Source organism: Hemicordylus capensis, chromosome 5, assembly GCF_027244095.1.
Source record: "Hemicordylus capensis ecotype Gifberg chromosome 5, rHemCap1.1.pri, whole genome shotgun sequence".
NCBI classification, from domain to species: Eukaryota; Metazoa; Chordata; class Lepidosauria; order Squamata; family Cordylidae; genus Hemicordylus; species Hemicordylus capensis.
This window is the reverse complement of record NC_069661.1, coordinates 12,673,090-12,700,771: the sequence shown is the minus strand read 5'-3', so window position 1 is coordinate 12,700,771 and position 27,682 is coordinate 12,673,090. Positions and strand designations below refer to the sequence as shown.

Here is a 27,682-nt window from a genome sequence, read left to right as displayed (position 1 = left end):
AATAAAATAATGATTCCTGTGGCCAGGAGGCACAAAGCCCGCTAGAAAGTTCCTTGGCCTTAGGGCCACATCGTCATTTAGAATGGCAGCAGATGCGGGACCACCGCTGGCAGCCCCAGCCCCAACAAATGCTCCTGTCCCCAGAATTAACCTTTAATACTTAGTAATTAAGCAGACAGCTTTTAAGGGGTGATAAACAGAGTTCTTTAAACACTGGATTTAATTTTAAAACACTTTCAAAACCCACTTTTCAGTTTCATCAGCACTGGCAGTAGCTTTAAGAAAAGCACGACATACCCGTACAAGCAACCAAACACAAGAAAGCCAAAACATTAACTTATTGATGTTTTGCTAGACGTGACGCTGGAGTTAAAGCAATGGCAGGCTGGTGCGGAATCCCTCCTGTACCAGCAAAGAAAAATCAACATAAAAGCCGCAAAACGGGCAAGAGACATAGTAGCTGTATGCTGATCTCCTCTGCCCCATCCCAAAGGTCCTCTGAAGCAAGCATGCTTTTCTGTAGCACTGGGAGGGCAGGAGTGTGTGGGGAGTAGTCCAGGTACATACTCTGGGGATGAGGATTCCAAAGTTTTGGTTGAGTGCTGGGCTGCACAACTTTGACCCTCCTGCAGATGTGTTGGGCTACAACTCCCACAATTGTTGTCTATTGGACACTGTGGCTATCCTGGGGTTGATGGGAGTTGTATTTTGAAAGCAACTGGAGGGCTGCAGTTGTTCCAACCTGATTTAGTGCATCCCCATCTGACCTGCCTAACATCAGAAGGCAGGGTGTGTGTGAAGCAGAGCTTCCCTTGGGGTCCTCAGGGAGTGGGGTAGGTCCATACCAGATCATTTATCATTGATGTGAGGAGCGGCACCATTTGGTTTCGATTCTGCCTCAGGCACCAAAATGCCTTGGGCTGGCCCGTGAAGGATCACTGCTGATTGCCAGTGGCCCAGCCTCGTCCATCACTGGGTTGGCTTAGTTGACAGTTGAAGCCCTGACTTTCTCAGGGCATGGCAGTCTCCCATCACAAGGGGTTCAAGAGGGCCCTTGGAGTACAGTGCTTGCACTGCGGAATCTTTACTAAGGTGACAGCAGTGCTTCTTGTCTGCACTAGAATGCCTTTGGAGCAGTAATACAGGCCTTTCTAGAAGCCTGTTCATTATGCCTAATTAGAAGACTATCTTTGCTTTGTGGCAACCATATATTTACTTCCCTAGGGGTAAGTATATGGCTATATTTACTTCCTCTAGAGTCCTTAGCAGCTCATGCCCCCATAAACTCTGCCTTGAGCTCCTTGGAGAAAAAGAAGAATCACTGTGATATATAATAAAACACATACTGATCCCTGCACCCTAAAGGTTTGGAGGTATCTTTCAAAGTGCATTTGTGAATTGAACAGTAGTAAAGTCCACTGAAGTGCATTGCATGGTTATATCTTTAACCGCCAGCAGATGGCACCATTGCTAGACATGACGATGGAGTTAAAGCAATGGCAGGCTGGTGCGGAATCCCTCCTGTACCAGAGCTGGGCTGGTCTGCTCTGTGGATAATCTGTGGGAGTAGTACGAGAGAGAAGAGAGCAAGCGAGGTGGAAACATTCTAAGAACTGTTGTGCACGTTTCTTTCACAGTCCGACTGCCCTTACTCAGAAAAAGTCCCAAGTATTAAAATTCCAATGGACATCATGGAACAGGAACCTTTCCTAAGTGATAGCAAACCTTCCGACAGTGAGTAGAACTAACCTCTTGCATGCCCGCTTCCATCTGAATTGCACTGCCAAAAAAAACCCCAGATATAGAGTGATATATATATATTTATATATCTGTATATACTGATTATTGATTTTTTTTTTTAAAGCTCTGTAGTTTTCTTTTTCTTACCTATTTTTTTTCCTCCAGGCTTTTTATGCAGCATGTACAATTTTTTTGGCTTTTAAAAATATATATCTTGTGCGGGGGAGGGGGTTTCCTGCTCCCCCCTCCACTCCCCTGCTTTGTGCCTCCACGTTGAATTGCTTTTATCCAGCTGCTAACCAATTGATCGCTAGCGCTTTCTCGCTCGCTCGCTCTTTCTAACCTTCCAAATCATCCAGCCCATTTCTGGCACAATATATACTTCCCCCCCCATGCACCTTCTAACTGTTTTCTTAATTTTGATTTGTAACGATTTCCTTTAGTTTCCCTCCCTGCTGGCTAATCTTCTGGTTTGCATCCTATAGAATCAGCACCACTGTCTCCTGCTGTTTGTGTCCTTAGGGTCCAATCAGTTGTCAAAACCCAGAACCTAAGCTGAAGATTTCTCCTCTGTGTCCTTTCTTAATTTCACAAGGAGGTCATCCTGTGAATCATGTAGCTCTATTAACACGCTTGTCTTCCTTTAGGTGGCTTGGGTTACAGTTGCTTCCTTCTTGCTCTTTCTCAAATTCGTGCTAATGCCCACAACATGATTGTATTCCCACCCATCCCATTTAAAACAACAACATGCCACCACTGCCTCTGCTTATCCCTGTGTGTGTCCTGTGTGTGTTTGTTTGTGTGTGTGTGTGTGTGTGTGTGTGTGTGTATATACCCTGTGTGTGTCTTGTTGCTTTAACTTTCTTAATAAGAATGGAATCCCAACGCAGTTGCATATGATGGATCGTGTATGGTTGGGTGTGTGTTTTTTCGGGAGAGGAAGAATCTCTGAGATGAATATTTTACTTTTGTAAAAGCAGACCCGGAGGGAAGAGGAATGCACTGTTGACTCTCTGCAGACATAACCTGTGACAAGAAACACGTATCCGTGTTGAATGGTCTGGATTTCTTATTCTGGCTGCACTTCGGTCCAATTTTAACACAATTTATGGAATTCGCCAGTGGTTAATTGAAACTCTGCCCGCCTGGATCAGGGTGCCAAAGGGGGTGCCCCTCTTGTGTGCAGCCCCATTTCTTTTTATCCACTTTTTTTAAAAGTAGAGGGAAGGAGAGCAACTTGCTGCCCTGCTGGCACCCCAATAATCTCCTGCCAGAGGCGGTGGCGGCCTGACCTCGCCTCATGGAAGGGCCGCCTCTGACATTTGTGGCCACATGATGTAGCTTAGAGAGCTTTGAAATCCATGGAGGAGGGGAGGTCTGTCTATGACTATTGGTCATGATACTATGTAGAACCTCCATTTCCATAAACAGTATACCACTGAATACTAGTTACTTAGGGAGCAACCGTGGCAGGGCCTACAATTCTTGGCATCTGCAGGTAGGGCTAGGAAACCTTGGAGAGCTGCTGCCAGTCAGTGCAGAGAGTGTGGAGCTAGCTGGACCGATGGTCTGACTCAGTATAAGGCAGCTTCCTATGCACAAGACTGTTGAGATAGTTGTCCAGTCCTCAAATGTACCCAGTGTAATGCTTCCCAAATTCAAAGTACACTTGCAAATCCAGTTCATGATTGGTTTGAGCCTGTCCCATTGAAACCTCTGATTTCTCAAATCCAAAAGCGGTTCTTTACCTTTGTGCCCTACCTGTTATTCAGCAGTAATCTTTGGATCCTCCTGCTATTGCAGTATGCAAAGGAGAGAACCACATGCAAACCACTTGGAGGAGAGGGCGGGGGTGATAGATATGCCGATTGTGTAAAATGAAGGACAGGGCTGATTGGACAGATAGACAGGGAAGCAGGTAAGTATGGGAGAAGAGCTGGCCTTGTGGTGGCAAGCATGACTTGTCCCCTTTGCTAAGCAGGGTCCACCCTGGTTGCATATGAATGGGAGACTAGAAGTGTGAGCACTGTGAGATATTCTCTTCAGGGGATGGAGCCGCTCTGGGAAGAGCAAGAAGGTTCCAGGTTCCCTTCCTGGCAACATCTCCAAGATAGGGCTGAGAGATATTCCTGCCTGCAACCTTGGAGAAGCTGCTGCCAGTCTGTGAAGACAATACTGAGCTAGGTAGACCCATGGTCTGACTTAGTATATGGCAGCTTCCTTTGTTCCTAAGTGTTTTATTTTTTATTGTTAAATTTATATACCGCCTTTCATTAAAATAATCACAAGGCGGTTCACATAGAAAAAGTTAAAACAAGACCATAAAAATAACACAGTTAAAATATGCTAAAATATAAAAAACAGATCTAATTAAAAATTTCAAAAATACATACATAGAAATGCCATACAATATACAAAGAAGCAGCAATGGAGACAATCACATAAAAGCCTGAGTTAAAAAGCCAAATATCAAAATGTTCAGATACCGGAGGAGATCACCCACCTTGCATCCAGTAATGGCGGATGGTGCCAGTTTCATATGTAATCTGCGTCCAGTTTCTTGAGATAAATGACCTCAGAACAGTAGTACATCTGCTGTTCCTCTCCAGACTTGACTACTGCAATGCATTCTATGTGGGGCTACCTTTGTACGTAGTCCGGAAACTGCAGTTAGTCCAGAATGCAGCAGCCAGGTTGGTCTCCGGGTCATCTCAGAGAGACCATATCACTCCTATCTTAAAAGATCTACACTGGTTGCCGATAAGTTTCCGGGCAAAATACAAGGTCTTGATTATAACCTATAAAGCCCTAAACAGCTTGGGCCCAGGGTATTTAAGATAACATCATCTTCACTATGAGCCACATTGAGAACATCAGGAGAAGTTTGTCTGGAGTTGCCACTGGCTTGTCTGGTGGCTACTCGGGGATGGGCCTTCTTCATTGCTGCCCCGAGGCTTTGGAGCATGCTCCCTGCTGAAATAAGAGCCTCCCCATCTTTTACAACTTTTAAAAAAGCAGTCAAGACACATTTGTTCACCCAAGCTTTTAATTAGATACTGTTTTAATAGTTTGATGATTTTTAATAGTTTTAACATTTTAAATTTTTTATTGTTATCGTATCTTAACCCTTTTATTTGTGGTTTTTTTAATTGTTTTGTTGTAAACCTCCCAGACACTTGCATCTTGAGCAGTATACAAAAATATGTTAAATAAATAAATAATCATGGTGGCATCAAATTCATCCATTATGACAGCAGACAGAAAAAGAATCACGAATGGGGAAAGTTTTCTTGCTGTCCGAAATAGTCCCCTCCTCCCATCCCAGGCGGGTGAGGTCTTCTATTTCTCCATGAACATGAACGAGCAAGGGATTAAGGCTTGCTTCCGGGAATCAGTTCTGATTTAACGCTTGCCTCCACAGGAATACTTTTGGAACAGTTCCTGTGGACGATGGATACATCAGTGCTTGTAGGAAAGATCTGTGAACAGGGCCCTAGATTCCTGTCTGTTTGATGCAGCAAGACTCCATTCTCACATAGACGTTTTTCGTGTATGTGTGTTGCCCGGGGAACGTTTGTGCAAGTTAGATTGGATGAGGCTCTGTCACATGACCTGCTCTGGCATATTGCTTATTTGCTGGTCTGGCTGGTTATGCTGATTCGTTCCTGTGGCCAGAGCTTAATGGTGGCACACAAGTGGAGTAGCCACAGGTCCAGAACCCACTGCAGGTCACATCTGAACACATGCCTTGTACTTAAACTGACTATTAAACAAATGTATTGCTTAGCAGTGGGTCATTGATCAAGCACTGCGCTTATTTGCGTAGCACATTATTAGCCCTTGTTCTTTTATGACCAAATTACTCCTGGGGAACTTATACCAAGGCTATAGGCAGTGACCAAACATTTTCTTTGTCCTATTTTTTAAAAACAGGAGAAAAATCACCAACATTCCTTGAACGCCATACATCGTGCTGATAAAATTCCTTACCTCCACTCCCACACAATGCCAAGGTAAGGATCTACTACAACGATGACGATGACTACTACTAAAATTTTAAATTGCTGTTTTTAACGGTTTGCTTTATTTTGTTTTTCTCGTATTAATTTTTGCGACCGGGCTAGAGCCATTGGAGTCAGGCAGGATATAAATCAAATAAATAAATATTAGTAATAAATACTACTACTACTACTATTACTGCAAATATTTATATACTGATTTGTATGCATATATGATCCTTTGCATAGGTTCTTGACATACACACTGTAAGGCTGTTCACACGACCGTTGGGCAGGCAGAGGGAAGGCTGAGCAGAACTTACCTTTCCCCCAGATTATCCTTTTGAGGCCGTGGAATGCACGGGTCACATTCCCACTTGATCCGTGCTGCTTGGAGCAGCACAGATCTCCAGAGGCCGGGACAGCCTCTGGATCTCTCACAATGCACCATGCGATGAGTCCCAGACTCCCAACACAATGTGTCCCAGCCTCTGGATAATCTCACAATGCACTGTGCAGTGAGTCCCAACACAATGTGTCTCAGCCTCCAGATATCCCACAATGCACTGTGCAGTGAGTCCCAACACAATGTGTCCCAGCCTCCGGATATCCCACAATGCATGCACAATGAGCATGCTGCATGGGGTGCTCTAGACGCCCGGCTCTGTGCATGCTTGGGCTGCACGCCGTCTGAGCTCCCACATGACCCCGGCGCCGGGATTTATGGCATGCTTGCGCCCTTAATCCCGGGGTTCAAAGCAGGGTTAGGCAGGCAGGCAGGGGGTGCCAGGATGGGCCCTGATCCCAGCACTGCACACAAGCAACCTAGCCCAGGCTGCTTGTGTGAATAGCCTTTATGTCTTACAATGGTGCTACCATGAATTGTAGCTCTGGTGCAGGCAGAGGCCAGGTCTACGCATACCAGTCAATGGGCAGACCTGGCCTCCTTCGGATTTTCCAGCCACAGCAGGAAACCACATTTCTCTTTCTTTCCACCACACACAGCCCTCCCCCTGCCCCAAACACCCTTCCCAGGCTTGATGCTTTGCTTGCCCCCTTTCTTTTTTACCCCTCATCCCAGCAGGAGCAGGCGTTGGAGGTGCTGGTGGGGCTCCAGATTGACTACTTGGGGGGGGGGTCAAAGAGCTTGCAGAGATTCACAACCTGGTGTCAGGCAAAAGAAAGCATTGGTGTTCACATAATGATGCCAGGCTCAAGGTCCCCTCGCTTGTGCAGAAATAACAAAAAGTGACCACTTGGGTGAAGCCTGTCAGTTTCATGAAATGTTTGGTGTCCCTGCGGCATCCGTTCTCTCCACGGAAGAAGAAATATCCTCCATATAAGTTGGATCGTTTTATTGAGATGGTGCTTCTCAAAGCCAATATAAACCAGGCTGTTGTGGTGCAGTAAAAGGTTTAAGCACTTTTTAGAGCAAGTAATATCTATATATTTAATTCTCTTGGGACATGCATGCCCAGGATTTGGCGGCGGAACTCTCGCGACACGCTGTGAGAGTTCCGAAGTGAGGAGGACTGAGGAGGAGAGGGGGAAGAAAGTGCCGGTGGTGGCTGGCCGGCCGGCCAGTGGAGGAGGGGGGAGAGAAAGGCGGCCGCGGGTGGGCGGAGGGGGAGAAGAAAAGCAGGTGGCGATGGGGCCCTTCTTGGCCACCCGCCGTGGCTCTGTGTGGGGGGAGGAACGGGAGGGAAGGAGGGCTGGAGAGCGTGGGGCCGGAGGGAAGGGGAAGAGAGGAGAAACTGGGCCGGGAGGAAGAGGGAGGGGGGAATAGCCGGCCCCCAAGCACTGCACAGATGCTCTGTGTGGGGTTGGCTAGTACATAGAAAAGTGTCCTGTGGCAAAGGAATAGCACTGCCCCCCCCCAATGCCGCCTCTGCCAGAAAAAGATAAAGCCTCTGCCTGTTGGACTAGTTCAGGGGTTCCCAAGGTGGGTTGCTAGATATGGTTGGACTACAACTCCCATCATGCCCAGCTACAATGGCCTTTGGCTGTCGTCCAACAATATCTGGGAACTCAATCTTAGGAACCCCTGGACTGGGGAAGATAGGAAGCTGCCTTATCCTGAGTCAGACCATTTGTCCATCGAGCTCAGTATTGTCTTCACTGACTGTCCAGTGGCTCTCTGAAGAATACGAGCCACAAGCAGGGGCGAGTTAGCCCACCTACCTTGAACCAGGAGAAAGAGATTTTAACATTCAGGGGATCTGAGTGAATTCTTAATAGGCAAGACGCTAGCTGGTGCAGAGAAACTGCCTTTGAAGAAGTATGGGCAAAGGCATTTGGTGGACCAAATTTCCCCACACCTTGCCATTCAGGTTGTATGGTCCCAGCAAATGCAATGCCAATTCTAAATGCAAAGCCAATTCTCCACTTCAGCGGACTGGTTCTGATGAGCTCTTGTGAAGACGAGCAGCATGGTGACAGCTGACCTGAACTGCCACCCATGGAGAGCTGGTCTTGTGGCAGCAAGCATGACTTGTCCCCTTAGCTAAGCAGGGTCTGCCCTGGTTGCATATGAAAGGGAGACTAGAAGTGTGAGCACTGTAAGAGATTCCCCTTGGGATGGAGCCGCTCTGGGAAGAGCAGAAGGTTCCAAGTTCCCTCCCTGGCAGCATCTCCAAGATAGGGCTGAGAGAGATTTCTGCCTGCAGCCTTGGAGAAGCCATGGCCAGTCTTTGTAGACTATACTGAGCTAGATGGACCAATGGTCTGACTCAGTATATGGCAGCTTCCTATGTTCCACCACATTCCCCCTGCCAGCACTACATTTCAAAAGGGTCAGGCGGGGCGGCCACATACCTCCCTGCCGCCCTGTTCCCTCGTCAGACTGGAAGTGACAGGAAGTATCCCACCCGTGTATGTGGGCGCAAGTGCGTGCATGTCATGCCCAATGTGCGCATGAATGTGTTAGACATGCACACACGTGCGGGGTACTTCCTCTGAAGTTCTGTGGATGTATTATGCTTTGCCTCCTTTTGGGGATTTGGTTAGTTTAGTTCAGTAATGAATGGAAAAACCTTTACTGTTCATCCCATGTATTTCACTAATAGGAGGAAAAGGTTTTAATACTAATCCCACAGCTCTGTCATAGCTTAACCTTCCCTATTGTAAATGTTTGTCTTCTGCACCTACATTTCTCTACCAAGCTTAAATAAAATAATAAAAATAAATAAGATCAAACCAACAGTGGTCCATATTTATAACAACATTTAAGAGAGTTGTGTTGGACTAGGACTGGGGAGATCTAAGTTCAAATGCCTGCTCAGCTATGAAACTCACTTTGTGACTCTGGGCTAACTGCTTATGTTTCAGTCTGACCTACCTCACAGGGTTGTTGTGAGGATAATCATTACCATGTGCACCACTCTGGGCTCCTTGGAGAAGGAGCAGGATGTAAATGTAAAGGCCCTATCAACTATGTGGGACAGGGCCTTTTCAGTTATTACCTCCAGGCTATGGAACTCGCTTGTGGATAAGATCCAAATGGCTCCCAGAGGGAGAGACTTACATTTTGTGTCCATTTTTAAACCTTAAAAAAAAAAAATTACTGTGAAAAAATGAATTTCTTTCCTGCAACAGGAAATGTATAGCAGGGATGTGCATGGAACTGGCGCCCTTTGAGCCGATAGTGGTGGCAGGGGGGGTAGTTTTAAGAACAGGGGAGGGTGCACTGTTCTCCCTGCCACACTCCCCGCCCCCCGGCACTCTATGTAAGAATAGTCTAGTGGGGTGGCAGCGTTCCTCCTTGCTGCCCCATTGACCCCCTGGCCAGAAGTGCCCGGCGTGCGTGCGCACCTGCCCGCGACATGTGCCGGTCACTTCCAGTCGGGGGGTCAACGGGGCGGCAAGGAGGTACGCTGCTCCCCCGCTGGACTATTTTTACAACGAGCACCAGGGGGGAAGCGCAAGTGCACCCTCCCCTGTCCTTTAAGCTGTTCCCCTGCCTTCGAACCGGCGGAACCACTGCTCTATCGAACCGGTTTGGAAGCCCATAAAAGGGCCTCCAAACTGGTCCATGCACATCCCTAATGTATAGTTTTGAGTAGTTCGGCCTCGTATTTCTAGATGTTGGACTTCTTCTTTTAAAAAGGAAAAGAAGAAGAAAAAAGATTTTATATAATAATCATTGTATTGTATGGTATATAATATAATGTGATTTTAAAAGGGGAAAAAGCAGGGGGAAAACACAATTTCAAGGACACATCATAGAACTGAAATCAGTTCTCCTTGGAATCAGGAGAATGATGACTGCCCTTTTTAATTAGGCTCTTGGTCAATGAGCTGTCCCTGCTCTTTTTAAATTTCTTAGCTATGTTTTATTCTGGGTTTGTTTTTTTATTGAGTTATTATTGAATCATGTTTTTACATTGTATTGGATTTTATTGTTTTATCTTGTTCAACTGCTTTGGGGTCTTAGGACAAAGGGTGGTATATAAATAAATAAATGATTGATACAGCCCTGTCCTATATGCTAGAAATTAATCTCGAGGCATACGTTCTGTTTGATGATGTTTGTTTCCTTTCATTGTCTCCCTCTTCAGCCCTCCACGGACTCCAGTGAAAGTCGTGCCTCAAATTAGAATAGAGCTTGATCCTGAAGACAGTGGTTATTTATGGAGGAGCAAGGGAACAGAAACGACTTTGTAACTTGTTTGTTAATCTTCTACTGAACTGGCTTTTTACTCTTTTTCTTCTTCTTCACCATTAGCCAAATATTCAAATTCTCTCTGCGTAGGTAAAACCAAGGCGTGTTGCTGTCCCTCTTCCTGTTGGCTTTTCTCCCGGGACGTATCTTTTTCACTCACTCAGTCCCTTTCTTTCTGACCAATACACTTTTTTTTTGGTTTTGCCTTCTCAGTCCCACACATGCGAAATAACCCTCATGAGCATTGCAGCAGAGGGTGGAAGCGTTCGGGAAATATTGCAGCATTCAGGAGATATTGTCACAGCTTTGTGAAACGTCGAGGGAAATGACTTGCTTTCGAATTGTGAATCCTTGTTTTTCTTTGGGGGTTTATTTTTATCTTAATTTTTTCTCTCTTTAGCAGAACAAAACTGACCTCTAGGCTAAGTGCCGCTAATCTTAAAACACTCTTAACACCACACCTGCTTCTCTAGTCACAAGCACACACACAAAAGATGCAACGGTACATCCCCATACAGAACAACCTTTTGCCATCGCTGTAGTGAGTGTTTGGGATCAGCCCTCTCCTCCTATGCAACTTATATTCTGTAACACTTTAATGGACTCTTACCTGTTGGCAACAAGTGTTATTTCTCCCCACCCCACCCCCATATTATTTTTGTTCTAAATTATGGGGGCCTAACCTGCGACTTATATTTTTTGTCAATTTTTTAACCTTTTTTAAAAAAATTACTGTAAAAAATGAATTTTTTTTCCTGCAGCAGGAAACGTATAGTTTTGAGTAGTTCTACCTCTTATTTCTAGATGTCGGACTTCCTCTTTTAAAAAGGAAAAAAAAAGAAGAAAAAAGATTTAATAATAATAATTGTATAGTATGGTATATAATGTGATTTTTACAAAAAAAAGAACAAAAAAAGCAGAAAAAAATACACAATCTCAAGGGTACATCATAGAACTGAAATCAGATATATTAACATTTTTCATCAGAAATGCCTCCTTCCTTCCTTCCTTCCTTCCTTCCTTCCAGATCCGACTGACCACACAATGAAGGAATCAGCCCAGGCTTAACGGTCACATAATTCTGGGGGACAGAATCTCTTAAGCCAGGGCTTCTCAAACTTGGGTTCACAGATGTTGGACTACATCTGGTAACCCAAGTTTAAGAACTCTGGTCTAAAACACATCTGCCTCAGCCCTCTAAGCTACTGCTGCACCTCCTTGATTCACCTCACAAGGCCTTATACAGGCCAGGCCTCCTTCCTCAACACCATTGACATGAATGGGGAGTGTACAGTGGTACCCATTTGCAAATTGTCCTCCAACGGGAGTGGGTAATACATCTGAGCAGATGCAGACTCGAGTCATGTGCTGATTTCCTGTTTAGGATTGTTAGTGTTATTTCATGTACTTAAACTTGCTGACACTTCGGGGCGGTGGGGACGGGGGCGGCTATGCTTGCAAATTTAATTTGCAATAATCTGGGGAAGGAGGTGCTTCAGAACGCTTAATTGTTGGTCTGAATAGCCATGCTAGCAAAATCTTTGGTGGGTTAGCTTGCATGTCTTTTATCAGATAGATTAGATGGTCTTATATAGGTAGATTCTTCAGGCAAGGATGATATCTAGACTGAATTCATAGCAGTTACTTCTGCTTGATACAGAAATCCTAATCCATATCCAGTAGAATCACAAGATGCATTTCCGCCCTGGGTAGCAATTCAGGCTGCTTATGGGGAGAGTCGCATAGTTGCATGTTCCCCCACCAAAACAACAAACAACAAAAACCTCACCTTATAAATAGCAAGCTAGTCTGTCAAGGAGCGTGCTTTTAGACGGGCCGCCTCTCAGAGGTGCTGGTTTTCTATGCGAAAGGAGGAAAAGTTTCATTTGGGAGGCGGGGTTAAAACATGAAATGCCCCACGTGGTCCTTGTGATTCTGCTGCTTATGTAGATCTCAATCCAGCTATGTTCATGAATGTGCAGAAGATAAAACAGTTAAGGACATACTTTTTATATACTGGCTATCAAAAGCAATAATGGTCTCTTCCCAGCCTCCAGAAAGCTCTTTAGCCACACATGTCTTGCAGGGAAATGCTAGGGACAGTGGTCACGATCCAGATAACCCTTTTAGGCACCAGCGCTGGCTTGGGTGTGCACCACGACTTCTCCCTCTCTTTCAGCAGCAACGACTTGTGCTGTATCAGATGCAGCCTTCAGAGCACCCCTGGATTTTGTGGGTGGCTTGCTTGGGCAGTACACAGCCTAACACAGGCCTTTCTGGATCGGGACCAGTGTGTACATTGTGGACCTGTTTGCCCCTGCGCTCTCTAGACATAATCGGTTACTTCAGCAGTAAGCACCACTTCCGTGCTGTCCACATTGGCAACTTTGTGAGGACTCCTGAAGTTGTCACAAGCCTCCTCAAAGAGCATGAATTGCATTGGGCATTTCAGTGATTTGGTGGCACAGCAGCAGAAATACGCTACGGATTGGGAGCATAGGAGCCCCCCATCTCCTCCTCAGAGCCCAAAACAACTCATAAAAATTGAAAAGTGAGGTGAATTGAAATCAGCCGTAATGTTTTTGAGATGCAGTGTGACACATCCTTGCTCATGTTTCCCCATCTGTCTGTTCCTAAGTGTCATTGTTTCCCTAACAGGGTCTTCCACTTTTGAACCATGTTAAATGTACTTGAATTCACTGCGGTAACTTGACTGTTGAAAAGGACATAATTGACACAATCGCTTGTTGTATAGACCAAGGGTTCTCAGCCCTGGGTCCCCCTAGATATTGTTGGGCTACAACTCCCAACATCCCCAGCTGAAGGCCATTGTGGCTGGGGATGATGGGAGTTGTAGTTCAGCAACATCTGGGGACTCAAGGTTGAGAACCCCTGATAGAGGCTAAAGCACACAAGCCTGAGATGTTGCATTTCATGAGTTCCTGGCATTAGTAGCACTTCACTGCATGATTTTTATTATTTATTATTATCAGCACTAAAGGTGTATCTACACTATGGTTATATTGGGTTTTTATCTCAGCTGGACTGGCATGGATCTCTGCCCTGAAACACACACAACCCCAAGCATCTTGGGAATTGGATGGGCCACTTTGTGAAACAGGATGCTGGACTAGATGAGCCTTGGGCCCGATCCAGCAGGGCTGTTCTTATGGATTTGGTGATGGTGCTGAAAATTCATTATTAGGGATTCCACCCTCCATCACAGAACTACAGTCCCCGAAATTCTCTGGGATGAGGGAAGAATTGTCAAAGCAGTGTTGAGGCTATAGTGTAGATACATTTTGCGAGAAAAACATTTTGCAGGAAAGAAGCACTTACTATAGGACTTGGCTTATGTCAAGAGCACTTGGTGACAAAGTTCTTAGAGTGATTATCGCATTGGGCCCCTAAAGTGATGGCTTTCCTCTCTTTAAGATCTTGGGGACTATTGGGACCTGGCAGAACAAAGTTTTATTTGTGCACTGAATGTGAAAACAAATATAGCTTCTTGAAGCATAATCTAGGGTGCCATATGGCCTGGAGGCTGTCGCACCATAAAATTGCTAATTCTACCTACCTGTCTATTCAGCTGCCCCAACATGGTAAGACTCAGAAACGTTCAGATATTACAATTTACAGAACAATATTTAATGGGGGAGGGCAGCAAACTTTCTAGTTGTGTATTGCCATTTTGATTCCTACCTGGAGAAGGCTTCCGTGGAGCTTGCAGGCTTGCTACCATCGCCCCTAACAAGTTTGTCCAGTAAGAGGTAATGTTCTGGGAGGTTTTGAACCCTATAGATCTAGAATTGTCTTTGTTTTGCCATTGACCTTGGTGAGGTCTGGATTGGACCTCCTAGAGTTATGGTGCACTTTCTCAGATTGTGATGTCACATTTCATGTAATGTCTATGTATTTATATCCAGAAAGTATTTAACACCCTCCCCCCCCCGCCGTATTGGGATATATGTTGGTGTGTGTGTATGGTATTGCCCTTTCTCTTGGAATTCCACTGAAAGGCTAATCCATGGTCCTGGAGTTCTTTGCACAGTGCTACTGATTTAAACTGTAGGACGAGCCGGCTCTGCCCCCTCTTGACCTGCTGCCCTAGAGCTATTGCTTGCCCCAAGCACTTGCTGCATGGGACTGTGCCACTAATGGTCACATAGCAGGCTACTGGTAGGGGTTAGGGTTCACCATAGACAGCAAGTACAGAGTGACACCATTCTTCACCCACAGAGAATCCTGGCTTTCCATTTAAAAGCAGAAGTTCAGGCTGAGTGAGTGAGTGTGTGTGTATAAGTAATTCTAGTTTGTTTGTTTTTTGTCTTTATGGCGGCCTCTGGGAGCAGTAAAGGGAGGGAGGGAAGAATGGAAGAGGGAACAGTAGCTCGGTGAGCAAATCAGAGAGGTTTGGTGAGCCTTATTGAGAAACAGGGCCTTGGGAAGATATGCTGCTTAGACCAATTTCCTAGCCAAACTCTTCAGAGAGATTTCTGCTCAGGGCTAAAATTGAGTGAACCTTTTTAAAGAGCCAGAGATAACATTGTCCCAGACCTACAATGTGAACTTCCCGAGTTCTCTGTCTGTCCCTCTTTCTGTCTCTCTTTTCTGTAGTCCCCCCTGATACAATAAGCATATGCATTATTTCTCGGAATCAAGATGCACTTTCAGATACTTTTTGTTGTTATTGTTGTTGTTGTTGTTTGTTGGTCATTTAAAAACCCTATTAAAAAGTCTGTATTTGCTTTGGAGGAACGACTTATTGAAAACAAAAACTGCCACTTTATTTTGAAATGAAGTAAATCAACACAGTGGAAGACACAGGAGATTTTTCAAAAAGAGAAGAAAACATTTCAATACTTTGATCCCACCCACTACCCACCCAAGTAATATGAAAAAGTAAAACCATGAAATTCCTTATAACATTATAGAATTTTACAGTTTTATGAGGCTTTCTATTGTGACTTTTATGGAATCAAGAGATGAAGAAGATGAGATATTTTAGCATTTATATTTTTCAAAATTAAATGTATACTGAAAATAAAGTAACTTTATGCATTTATCTGTATGGGTTTTTTGTTGTTGTTATTGTTGTTGTTGATCATTTGCATGTCTTGTGACATAACTTTGAGAAATCTTTTTTTATTCTTTGTTCTGTAACCTGCTTGGTAAACCTGCTTTACCACAAACCAGGGCTTAGAAACTTTGAGCCCCAAAGACCAATTATGAGGTCTGCTATCTGGTACAAGAAATCCTGAGAATCCCAGGTTTAATTATTGTGTGATTTAAATAAGTGGCTGACATGATGCACAGCCTGCTGGCTCCATAACATTCTTCCCTGGCTGGGGCTGCTGCAGATATGTAAGCAGCCCCAACACCGTTCGGTTGCACAAGCAACTCACAAGCGGTTGCACAAGCAGTGCCACTCAGATTTTTCTATTTGCTATGAATAGGAAGAACTGCTATAGTGCTGCTTGCACAACCACTCATTCTGAACAGCACGAGGGCTGCTTATGAGTCCGCAGACGCACCAGGGCGGACCATTATGGAGCCAGTAGGCTGTGCATCATGCCAACCCTCGTTGCTTCTGTTAATTGCGGTGGCTTACATGTCCCACAGCAATACATGGGCTTTGCAGAACTATCTGTGTTGCTGAAAGGCTCTCAGTGCTGTGCAAGAGGGCAGTACCAGAACAGCTGACCCCTTGCGTGATAGGAACATAGGAAGCTGCCATATACTGTGAGTCAGACCATTGATCTATCTAGCTCAGTATTGTCTTCACAGACTGGCAGTGGCTTCTCCAAGGTTGCAGGCTGGAATTTCTCTCAACCCTATCTTTGGAGAAGCCAGGGAGGGATCTGGAAACCTTCTGCTCTTCCCAGAGCAGCTCCATCCCGAGGGGAATATTTTGCAGTGTGCACACTTCTAGTCTCCCGTTCATATGCAACCAGGATGGACCCTGCTTAGCTAAGGGGACAAGTCGAGTTTGCCACCACAAGACCAGCTCTCCTCTCTGTGATCTCACAGTATGTACTATTTCCATCATTCCCAATGGAAGTCATGCATGGCATGTGATCACACAAGAGGCCAGTTCCAGCTGGCTCTGCTCTCTTGCAGAGCACCACTGCCAGTATGTTAGAGCCCCGCAATGGTGTGGATTGCTACCAAGGCTAGTTGCCACTGAAAGCTAGATCTCCCCTGAATTTGTCTAATCCCCTTCCTGATAGCTGATGATGGTTGGTGGCCATCACCACATCCCAGCAGCAGCAAATTCCATAGTTTGTGAAAAGAAGTACTCCCTTTTGTCTTTCCTGAATCTCCCAGCATTTAGCTTTGACGGATGACCCTGGGTTCCAATATTACCGTGTTTCCCCGAAAATAAGACAGTGTCTTATATTAATTTTAGCCCAAAAAAATGCACTAGGGCAATTAGCGGTACATCAGAAATTACTGCTAGGTCTTACTTTCGGGGTAGGTCTTACTTTTGGGGAAACAGGGTATGAGGTAGAGAGAACAACTTCTCTTTCCACTTTGTCCATTCTGCACCCAGCATATTTTTATGCACTCTATCATGACCCTCCTTACCTGCCTCCTTCCTTTCTAGCTAAAAAGGCCCAGATGTCATCTTTCCTTTTGAAAATCAGCTTTCCTTCTGAACTCACTTCATTTGTCAGATTCCCTGAATTGCGATGCCTCAAACTAGCTTACAGAATCCCAGCTGGATATGATGAGTGCTGAGTAGCGAGGAATTATTACTACTCAAGATAATATTAGTTATTCTTGGACGCCTTGCACCAACCTCTGCTAGAAAACATGCTCATAGTAAGTTCGTGAACTGAACCTTTGCTGTAGCCTTTGTCGCCATGTTTCTGGCCTCTTGCCCACCCAAACAGTGGCCCAGCAGCTTTCTGCAGACCTTTCTGCCTTCCCTGGTGATTACAGCTGTGTGTTGTTCTAACCGTATAAATCAAAGTCAAAGGCTTGCATGACTGAGCTACAGCTTTCACTCTGCAATTTGACGTTTACAATTTTATGAAACGATCTGGCACAGGGTTTTTTAACCTAGGGACCCCCAGATGTTGTTGGACTACAACTCCCAGAATCCCCAGCCACAAAGGCCATGTCTGGGCATTGTGAGAGTTGTCATCCAACAACATCTGGGGGCCCAAGGTTAAGAAACCCTGATCTGGCATATGTTCTACGAGCTCTTTGTTTCAACAGCATCATTTTTTAAAAAACAACAACACTTCAGTATGAAGATATATTTAGGTTGCATCCCACCCTACAGTGAGAGAGCATGTCTTCTACTTCAATTAGAAAACATGCATTTGCTGAGCTTTGGAATATGCCAGGATTGTAAAAATGTTGAAGCAATTAATACAGCAGAGAACAGCAACATGTTGCTATAAAGCTGCTTCGAAGGCCTTTGGACTTTCTTGTAGGGGTGCAAACTCCTTTATTGTTGGAGTCATGGACTTTATCCTTGACATGTGTTGCTTTTTGTTCTAATAGCCTGTTGCTCAAGCTCCTGAATAAAGGTGTGAAACCCTCACATTTTGACATAGCTGGGTCCGCAAATACCCATGTATGGGCTGGGATGTGCCCTGACAGACAGAGTGCTGCAAGAAAATAATTAACGGTTCCTGTGAGCCCAAAGTACCCTCTTCCAAAGGAGGCCACCTCTCAGGAAGATTCCTCTTTCTGGGTGCTCCTCTGCCCTGCCATGAAGCATGCCTAGGTCAGGGACTTAGGCAGGACTAACCAGTGGGCTCTTCCAGGGCTGGTGCAAGACATTTTGCGGCCTGAGCTGAAGGATATACTTGTCCCCTACCATGTGCAGGCAACTGCTCTACATTCTTAGCAGCAACACTCTTGGATGATGCCATCAAGCTAAGCAGGGGAGGCAAGGATGTTCCTAGCTTACACTGGCAGGAGAAGGGGGGAAAGAGGAAGGCCCCATCAGGGGAGAAGGGGGAAACATGGCCTAGTGGGGTGAGGAAGAGTGGTGGTAGTGGGCAGTAGGGAGGAAATGTGTGTGGGTGTGTGTGACCACTTTACTCTCCCTCATGGAAGGGCCATCTCTGGGCTTCTCTGATGGTTTTTCCTTCTTACTCTGACCCATTTGTAAAATAAACTTTCTGGCGGCAATGCAGTTTTGCTGCAAATTGTGACTGCAATTTTAATTCGGAACATACAAACTGCACTTGGTATCAGAAGTGCAGGAAACCCTGGATTGAGCAGACATCCATTGGGAGTGCTTTGGCCTCAGCTGTGGCTGTTAAAGGGAAAGGAAGTGGAACGAAGTTATTCGTTGGGTTCCTTTCAATGCTATCAACATATAAGGCATGCAATCCAAGCCGTAGTATTTGATCTCTATCAAAAGGACAGGTAGAGCAAAGAGAGACCCATGGTCCCCATCCCCCACATACTTCGCAGACGTTCAAAATTGAAGTCCCGGAGACAGAGAGGAGGAGGGGAACTGATTGTGTGGGCTTCATTCTGGCATGAAGGACAGCCCTGGCAGCCAATCACAGTCAGAGCGAGGGAGGAGCTTCCTCCCTCAACTCTGGTTACAGCTCATAAGTACAGATGTCAAGGACACTGTTGTAAGTAACATATGAAAAGTCATTACATCATTACATCCTGAGCCTTGGCCGCCATCTTGGAAAAATGGCCACCTAAAATCATTTTTCATATATATCACACAAACCATTGCTCCAACAGGAAAATGTTAAATACGAAAATTGTAGAGCATCAAATTCTCTATAAAAATTTGGATTCAATGTAGATTTCAACCAATGGTCTTGCTATAAAACGAAGGGTTCCATGGAATACTGTGTGGTGACTGCACCATTCCTCTTCTTTAACTGTAGCTCACTCATATAAAGGTTCCCTCCAAAAAAAAAGTGGGGGTGAACAAGGTGAAGTCCAGAGTTTTGCATGGCAGTATTTAAACACTGGTTAAGACTCAATTTTCATCCAAGTGGGTTGGCTTCTCTAGTTTTGGAGGACCATTACCACTCAAAGTTAGAGCTGAAAACTCTGATGCTTGGACTCTCCTCTGAAGTCTTAATTGCTAAGGGGCACGAACGGGCAGAATACCCACAGAAGCCTGCCAGATGCCTTTAGAGAGCATGCAAGCAAGAGGTGAGGCCATGCTTTCTCTCTTGCTGTTGCTCCCCTGCAACTGGTATTTAGAGGCTTCTTTCCTCTGAGGCTGGAGGTGGCCTATAACCTCCAGACTAGTAGCCATTGACATACTTGTTCTCCATGAATTTGTCCAAGCCCCTTTTAAATCCATCCAGGCTGGTGGTGGTCATCACATCCCGTGGCAGAGGGTTCCACAGATTATGTGCTGTGTGAAAAAGAATGCAACAAAAACCCCACCTGGTTAAAACAGTCAATCAGGATTAAACTCAACAAAAGCATAATCTTAACCTAACAGTAAAACATATTTAAAATCTCATAAAATTACACACATTTGCAAAATTAACACAGGAAGAAAAGCAATAACAAAAATGTTTTCCTTAGCACAGCTCAGCCGCTCAATAAGCTTTTGGCTGCAACTAGGAACTGCAGCCATAAGGAATGGCTGAATATAGGTTTATCTTAACAAAAGCAATTATTTTTCCCCATTTTCCATTTAAGAAATCAAATTAAACTGCAATCTATTAAGCCTATTGCCCTTTTCAAAGTACATCTGATGTATATGTTTGTTCAGCCTTAATCAGCAGATAGGAGGTCTGGATTTTGTTAGGCAATATTTCAAGATTTATGGCTACCATGCCTGGCCCAATTCAGTCCAGCAAAAGTTGGCATGGAATGAGTTTGTGTTTCTCTGTGCAGTTAAATGCAGCTTCCATTCTGAGGACCAGCTGACCTTAGCATTAAATGCATCCTGCTAAGAGACACAAAAAATGCCCTTTTGGTGCTCTTGGAAGCTGTAGGTGCCATTTCATTACCAGGAAATTAATTAACCTAGCTGACAATTCCTTTATCTGTTGCCCGTGGCTGGCTGAGTTAATGTCAGACTTTGCCACTCACAACCTTTCCAGAAAAATCCATCCACATCCCTCATAGGCCAGAAGGTTGCTGGGTGCTGGGTTTGCCAGGAATTAGTAAAAGAGGGAGCTTTCTTTGGTTTGTGGTGGAATTTCATCAAAATGCTAATCCCTCTCATTTTAAGTGATCAGTTGTAAACAATGGCTAACATGACCCACAGCCATCCAACGATCAGCCTTCAGGAACAGATGTATACCACAGGGCCAACGTTCCCTGTAACAGGGTTTCCCAGATGTTGTTGACTACAGCTCCCGCAATCCCCAGCTACAATGGCCAAATGGCAAAGGTGAGCATTGCAGCTGGGGATTATGGAAGCTGTAGTCAACAGGATCTGGGAATCCCTGTTACAGTGCTTTGCCAGAGGACAGCAGCAAGGAAAGCTAGCTAGGAAAAGACCCATTGCCTCACCGAGTGATGGAGGAGGTAGTAGTGAGCATCCGCCCTTACCAGGCCATCTGTGTCAGAACGTTTCAGTCACTGCCATACTATTTGCTTAAGTTTAAATACACATTTGAACGCCCCATTTCAACCCACACAAATCAAAATATACACCCGACTGTCCACTTAGGCTGCGTGTGTATTTATAGCCTCGCATTTTATAGAATGGCGGCTTGTGAAGCTGGGATGATAATTTGTAGAGGCATTACACTGTCTGAATCCCTTAATCTGTTTAAGAAGGTTTTTCATTATCGGGAAGGCAATCCCCATGCCTGGCATTGTGACGGGGCATGCTGCGGAAAAGGGAGATTGCTGAGCTAGCACCAGCTTGATACTGCAGAAGAGCCTCTTCCATGGAATCAGTGGCTCCAGTCACTTCACCTACTGAGTCAACTCCACTTTTGCCGGGCAGGGCTGTTTCTGCGATGAGTCCACCCAATCCCAACATATAGAACTTCACAAGTGGTCTGGCGTGTGTGTGTGTACAAAAAATAGGCGGAATAGATCATGGGACAGGACCTGTGTGGCTGGATGTACCCCATGTTAGAGGCCTCAGATCACACGAAAGGTTCTATGTGCACAGAGAGAGGTAGAGTTAACAGAGCCCTGAAGAGGCTGCAGTCACACGGAGGTGTTAAACACACATGAGCAAAGGGAAAACCCCTCATCCCAGTAAACGCACATGGGTTGACATACTGTGTACTCTGTGTGTGTATGACTGCATTTGCACCGTTTCATGAGAGAGCTCTTGCACAGGCACAAAAATGGCACAAACGCAGTTTCACAATGGTACTGCCATTATTTCCAATGACTGTACCATTGTGCAACTCCATATGCCCATTTTTTGTGTGCTTGCTCAAGAGTGCTGTTGTGCAACTGCATGAATGCAACATCACAACATGCATATAATGCTGTGCAATATGTCAACCTGAGTGTGTGTGTGTGTGTGTGTGAGAGAGAGAGAGAGAGAGAGAGAGAGAGAGTGTTAGTTGTGACCAGAAAAAGAGAGAGAATTTGCAACCAGAAAGAGAATGAATTGTGATAAATAAAGAATAGAAAATAATCAGCGTTCTTGAACCCCAGGGCTTGAGGCAGCAAGCTGGAGACCAAGGAGCAATGATTCAGTTGTCAAGAACAACACTGGGTTTTTTTCTGTCTCTAAACTGATGTTTGTTGTGTTCCAGCAGGTTCAGAACATAACGTAGAGACATTTTAAAAAGAAATCATACTGAGTTTCACAATGCATCTGAATTAAGGTGTGAGCAATAGTAATCCCTTGGTGTTTCACAGCCAGGAAATAGTTGCCATTAGACATAGGCTGGGCCAAACCTGAATTAATGCTTTAAGGGGCATTTAGTGAACTGAGTTCACACCCTGGGAATGCCGACATTTCAAGAAAAGGATGAGCAGCTTTCCGGAACAACGCAACCTTTCTCTCAACAGAATTCAGGGCCAATGGAAGGATACTGAGCTTAATAAAGTGATATTTCTAGCACCGTTGAGTTTTTTGGGGAAAAATTGTCTTAAGTGCAAGGCACAGTGACTGACATCCAGACTAAATTACTTCTGAGTAGTCCTATTGAACTTAAGTTGCCCTTTAGAGTAACTCTTGAGTAGTGCTGTAGAGTAACTTAGGCTGACGATCAGCCAGTGAAATAGATCCATCTCTAGTCACACAGAAAACTTGTCTCTCCAAATTCCTTCCTTCCTTCCTTCCTTCATTCGATTTCTATACCCCCCTTCCAAAAATGGCTCAGGGCGGTTTACACAGAGAAATAACAAATAAATAAGATGGATCCCTGTCCCCAAAGGGCTCACAGTCTAAAAAGAAACATAAGATAGACACCAGCCACAGTCACTGGAGGTCCTGTGATGGGGGTGGATAGGGCCAGATACTCTCCCTCTGTTAAATAAAGAGAATCACCATATTAAAAGATGCCTCTTTGCCAAATGAAGAACATCCACAGGAAAAGACCTCAAACAGTCTGGCATGACCATTCTGAATTCTTTGAATGACTCATCTGTAACTGTGCATGTGTTTGTATGAAATCTGCTTCTGTATGTGGGTTGCCCTTGCTAGTTCGGAGCATGTATCTTCAGTAGACACCTTGGCTACAATCCACTGAGGATGTTTCTCATGCAAGTCTTCTTGAGAGGAAATGGACCTTCTGCAAAAAGAACACAGAAGAAGGTCTTGGTGGATTGGATTGTGGCAAACGCACATAAAGTTGGTTTCTGCTGAGTCATGCCATTGGCCCATTGTTGTATTCTATCTAGTAGACCTTTATGTTTTGTTGATTAGAACTTTGTCCCAGTGGGGATCCTGTGTACAGAATGTGGGGACAGGGGCAGTGTAGTCAGAAAGAAAAGGGAGGGAGAAGAGAAAGAGAAAATAGAGTTGTTCCTGGAATAAAGTCTTAGTTAAAAAAACATAAGATTACTTTGTATTTATGAGGGAAGCAGCTATAAAACACTCATGCATGGCAATATTGTCTACACTGTTTGATATCCAGACTAATGCTGCATGTGCCAAATATATACCTTTTATGCATACCTTTCATGCATGCGTGTATACCTTTCATACATACAAAGTGGAAGGGTCCACTGATCCCCATTCTTTCTGCAGCCCCCTGTGTCTCCTCTGATTATGTCCCTGAGAGTTCTGAAAACCTCAGAGACACAACTTTACAAGGGGGGGGGGGTAAGGGAAATTGGCAGGAAAATAATTCCCCCGTTGTGTTTGTGCAAGACTGTTCTGCATGTGCACAGTTAGTCTGGATGTCCACCATTGCCTGGCAGAATCTCTGCAGGGTTTCTTAGCTCTACCTGGAGGTGTCAGAGATTGAACCAGGGATCTTCTGTATGCAAAGAATTGGCTCTACCACTAACCTACCTCCCCTGACAGTGGGGGGAGAATAATTAGTAGCATACAATTTGATATTATCTGACTCCCGCCTGATTTCAAATACAAGATATTTTGCACTGGGCTGCCTTTCACTACCAATTATCCACAACCATATCAGTTTAAGCTGCAAATCCATGCCCTGGGAGGCAACCAGTGTTGGTATTTGGGACATTGTTTTTGTTGTTATATAGCAACATCAATCTGCATGGTGTTTTACGACGTACAAGCAGGCAGGTCCCTGCCCAGAGGGCTTACAATCTGAAATTTGATCCAGGGAAGAAAGACTGTTGTACAGGCTAGACATCGGTTTCCCCTTGACCCTGGCTGCTCCCTGTTTGCCTTTATGAATCCCAAGTGTGTCACCTGGTTCCTTTTGCATTCCCTTTCCCCTCCCTCCGATCTGACCTCCCAAGTCTCACTTCCCTCCTCCCTGCCCATTGTCGGATGTCACTGGCTGTCTGGCATTACCGGGTATCAGTTGCATTATCTTGGTGTGCGGGCTGGTCCGTTCACCCGAGACGCAGGCCCATCTTGGGCCAGGTGTGGTGGCAGTGTGGGCGGGAGGGACAAGTCACCTTGGGAGTGGGTGAGTGCCGGGTCCACGCTGGCCGGACAAAGTATTCTCTATTTTTATTGTCAATGAAACCTAATTGCATAACTCAAAGGAAAATTATTCCTCTCTCCTTGATTCTGAGCTGCAACCAGGTCCTCTGCCACTTCGTCACTGGCCAGATGGTTAATATTGAATTTAAAATATCCTTTAAACTTTCTGCAACTCCAGAATTTGTATTTATTTTTATTAGCTACAATGCACCAGAGATAACATTCCTCTTTTCCCCTGAAGGGAAAGAATAACTTCCATATCCTCTGATGAAAAATATTTTCCATGATGGGGACTACAAATGTCCACACATGTTTGTTTTTGAAGAGCACCATATTTCGTGAGCACCCCCCCCCATACACATGCAGCCAGGAGGGGGAGGCTGTTTTCATTCTTTTGAGTCTTATTTATGAACAACAGTCCTCCTAGTTACCACCAGAATGTACATGTCACAGGCCCTTGTTGAATTTCAGTGGGATGTTGACCTCTGGCTCTCGGGCATTGCCCTTCCACCTTTCCACAACAGAGGGGGGGCCACATTTCCACATTCAAAGCAGAACTTAAATTGATGGGTGTGAAGCCTGAGAGGAAGCACATGATTGCAACACACACTATGTGGTGCTGCCTTTGAAGCATGGCTGGAAATGACAACTGGTGCAGAAAGCTGCTACTGGGATGCTATCATAGGCCTACTCCTCAGAGCTTGGCACTGCGATATTTGTGGAACTGCACTGGCTCCCAGTTGGTTTTGAGCCTAATTAAAAGTGCATGCACACCTGTGTGGTTCTGCCCGCCCACTGAGGTTTTTGGAGGGGGGCTTTTCTCTCCATCTCACCATGGTCTGAGGTTAGGTTGGCAAGCATGTGGGCCATGGACGCGTTGGACTTTAGAAGAGGAAACGTCTCAAAAATTAGGAGACTGATGAAAAGGAAGCTGAAAGGGAAAGTCAGGAGGGTCAAACCACTCCAGAAAGCATGAAACTTATTTGAAACCACAATAATAGAAGCTCAGTTGGAATGTATACCAAGGAGGAGGAAAGGTACCACCAAGTCCAGGAGGACGCCAGCGTGGCTAACAAGTAGAGTCAGGGAAACTCTAAAAGGGAAGAAGACTTCCTTCAGGAAATGGAAGACCTGCTCACATTCATTATTTAGTACATTTCTATACCTCTCCATACAAAAATGTCCCTGCGTAGTTCGCAATCTAAAAACCATTAAAACATTAACATGATTGAAGCAATTTAAAAATACAAATAACTCTAAAACCCAAAGCTTTAAAACGATACACTAAAAGCCTGGCTAAACAGGTATGGTTTCAGATCCTTTTTAAAAACGTTCAGAGAAGGGGAAGCTCTAATATCATTAGGAAGCGCGTTCCAGAGTCCTGGGGCAACTTGAGAAAGGGCCCAGTTTTGAGTCTACACCAACCGAGCCAGTGGTAACCGCAACCAGACCTCCCCAGATGATCTGAATAGGCAGCAGGGCAGATGCATAACTATAGGGGGGGGCAGGCAGGGCACGTGCCCTGGGCGCCACTTTGGTGGGTCACGTGGGGGGGCGCCAAAAAGTGCTATGATCCCCCCGATCCCTGAAAAAAAAAATTTTTTTAAGGCCGGAAGCCGCCGCTACCTGCGTCCTGGTTGGCGGGCAGCCCGACGGAATCGTTGTGTGCCCCCTGGGATGGCTTCCCACGCCTCTGCTTGTGGGGAGTGAGCGCGGTGGTGGCGGGCGGCGGCCGTCGATGGCTTTGAGTGATCCAGTGTGCTCAGAAGACTTCTCTCAGCATCAAGCACCTGTGGTACCAAAGTCCTCCCTGAACTCCGCAGGATCAGTATTGAAGATAAAAAAGAAGAAGAAGAAGCTAAAGCTGCATCGTGATTTGCCAGTGGGATGACACATTCCTCTTATACCTAAGAAGAAGAGAACAGAGGAGGTTCCGGTGTTGGAGGCCCCAGTGGCCAAGAAGACTAAAGTGGCCTTAGATTGTCCAGTACAGAAGTCGTCGGTGTCGACGTGGCCTAGCTCGCCTGTAGTGGCATAGTCTGTGGACTTGGCCCATGATCTGACTAGGTCGCGTAGAGAACTTGCGGTGGTAACGGATGGACCAGATTATGCTTCATTGGAAGAGGAAGCCTGTTCTCCAACCAAACCGGCAGATGATGCATCGTGGCTGCCTAGGCATCGATTGCTCCCTCGAAGACACCAAGAGAATATCCCTCTTAGAGACCATGATACCTGTTGGGACTAGGAAGAACATTTGTTGACTTACTGGCAGGATCGGTCCTGGGACCATCGTGATAACTCATATCCAGAGCGATACCAGGCAACAGAGTATCGCTCACCCTTGGTTAATACTGAGCCTTCTTACGGTGTGTGGCACTGGGACTCTGATTCATACAATCGATACCAGATGGTCTGACTGCTTGGACTATGTTCAACCCTGCTATGGATCCCGCTACTCAGAAGGTCCCATGTATGGGAAACCCGTAACGATGAGGGTTTGGCATGAACCCCCCTCTCACTCGGAAGGGAGGCCGCGTTCCCGCTCACCTCAACATTCCCCAAGGGATCAAAACAAGCATCGCAAACTGCCCCCTTCAGTTCGAGTGATGCATCAGGTTACCGTGCCAGTCCAAGCATTGCCGGCTGAACTTTCCACAACTGAACTTTAGCAAACCGGGCTCCCCTTTGGGTTCAACGCCTATGGCTCAAGACCCTTTGGCTCCCCAGGAGCCCGAATATGAGAGCGATGCTAGTTCACAGGACTCTGAAGTTGTTTCCCTGGGCTCAAAAAGTCTGACTCAAAACCTGTCTCCCCATTGGAGGACCTCAAGCTGTACTCTGCTTATGTGACCCAAATGGCTTCGGCCTTGGGTGTGAGCCTCGGTACCCAGCAGAAGGGAGAACTGGACCCATTGTTTAGCCTTATCGATTTGGAGGCCAAGATCCCGGGCACTCTGTCCTTGAATTCAGCATTGTTGAAGGTAATGTGGGCTTACTGGAAAAAGCTGCCGACACTTTCTCAGTCTAATTGGCCTTTAGAGAATATCTACAGAATACAACTACAGGATGATACGAGTTTCCTGAAAAATCATCCCACCTCGAATTTGATTGTCGTTGAGGTGTCTTTGCAAAGAACCAGAGGTCACAGCCAGTCAGCACCAAGTGACAAAGAAGGCAGAAAGTTGGACTCCTTCGGGAGGAGGCTTTACTCGGCCTCGGCCCTCCACTTAAGGGTGGCCAATTATCAGGCTTATAATGCCCAATATAAACACT

The 27,682-nt window shown here is 45.5% G+C and overlaps 1 protein-coding gene across 9 annotated transcripts in view; it reads left to right on the top strand.

The window, feature by feature from the left end:
* Positions 1-15,463, top strand: part of SLC4A4 (solute carrier family 4 member 4) — a 310,714-nt gene extending 295,251 nt beyond the window's left edge. For 6 of the 9 annotated variants that reach the window (XM_053252941.1, XM_053252940.1, XM_053252945.1 and 3 more), the window contains 2 exons: positions 5,674-5,753; positions 10,295-15,463. In XM_053252941.1, coding sequence (XP_053108916.1) covers positions 5,674-5,753; positions 10,295-10,400 — 186 coding nt within the window. In that variant the 3' untranslated portion in view covers positions 10,401-15,463. Of the gene's footprint in view, positions 1-1,637; positions 1,735-5,673; positions 5,754-10,294 lie in introns of all 9 variants that reach the window. The other 3 variants (XM_053252942.1, XM_053252949.1, XM_053252948.1) reach the window with 1 other exon arrangement.
* The last annotated feature ends 12,219 nt before the right edge of the window (positions 15,464-27,682 follow it).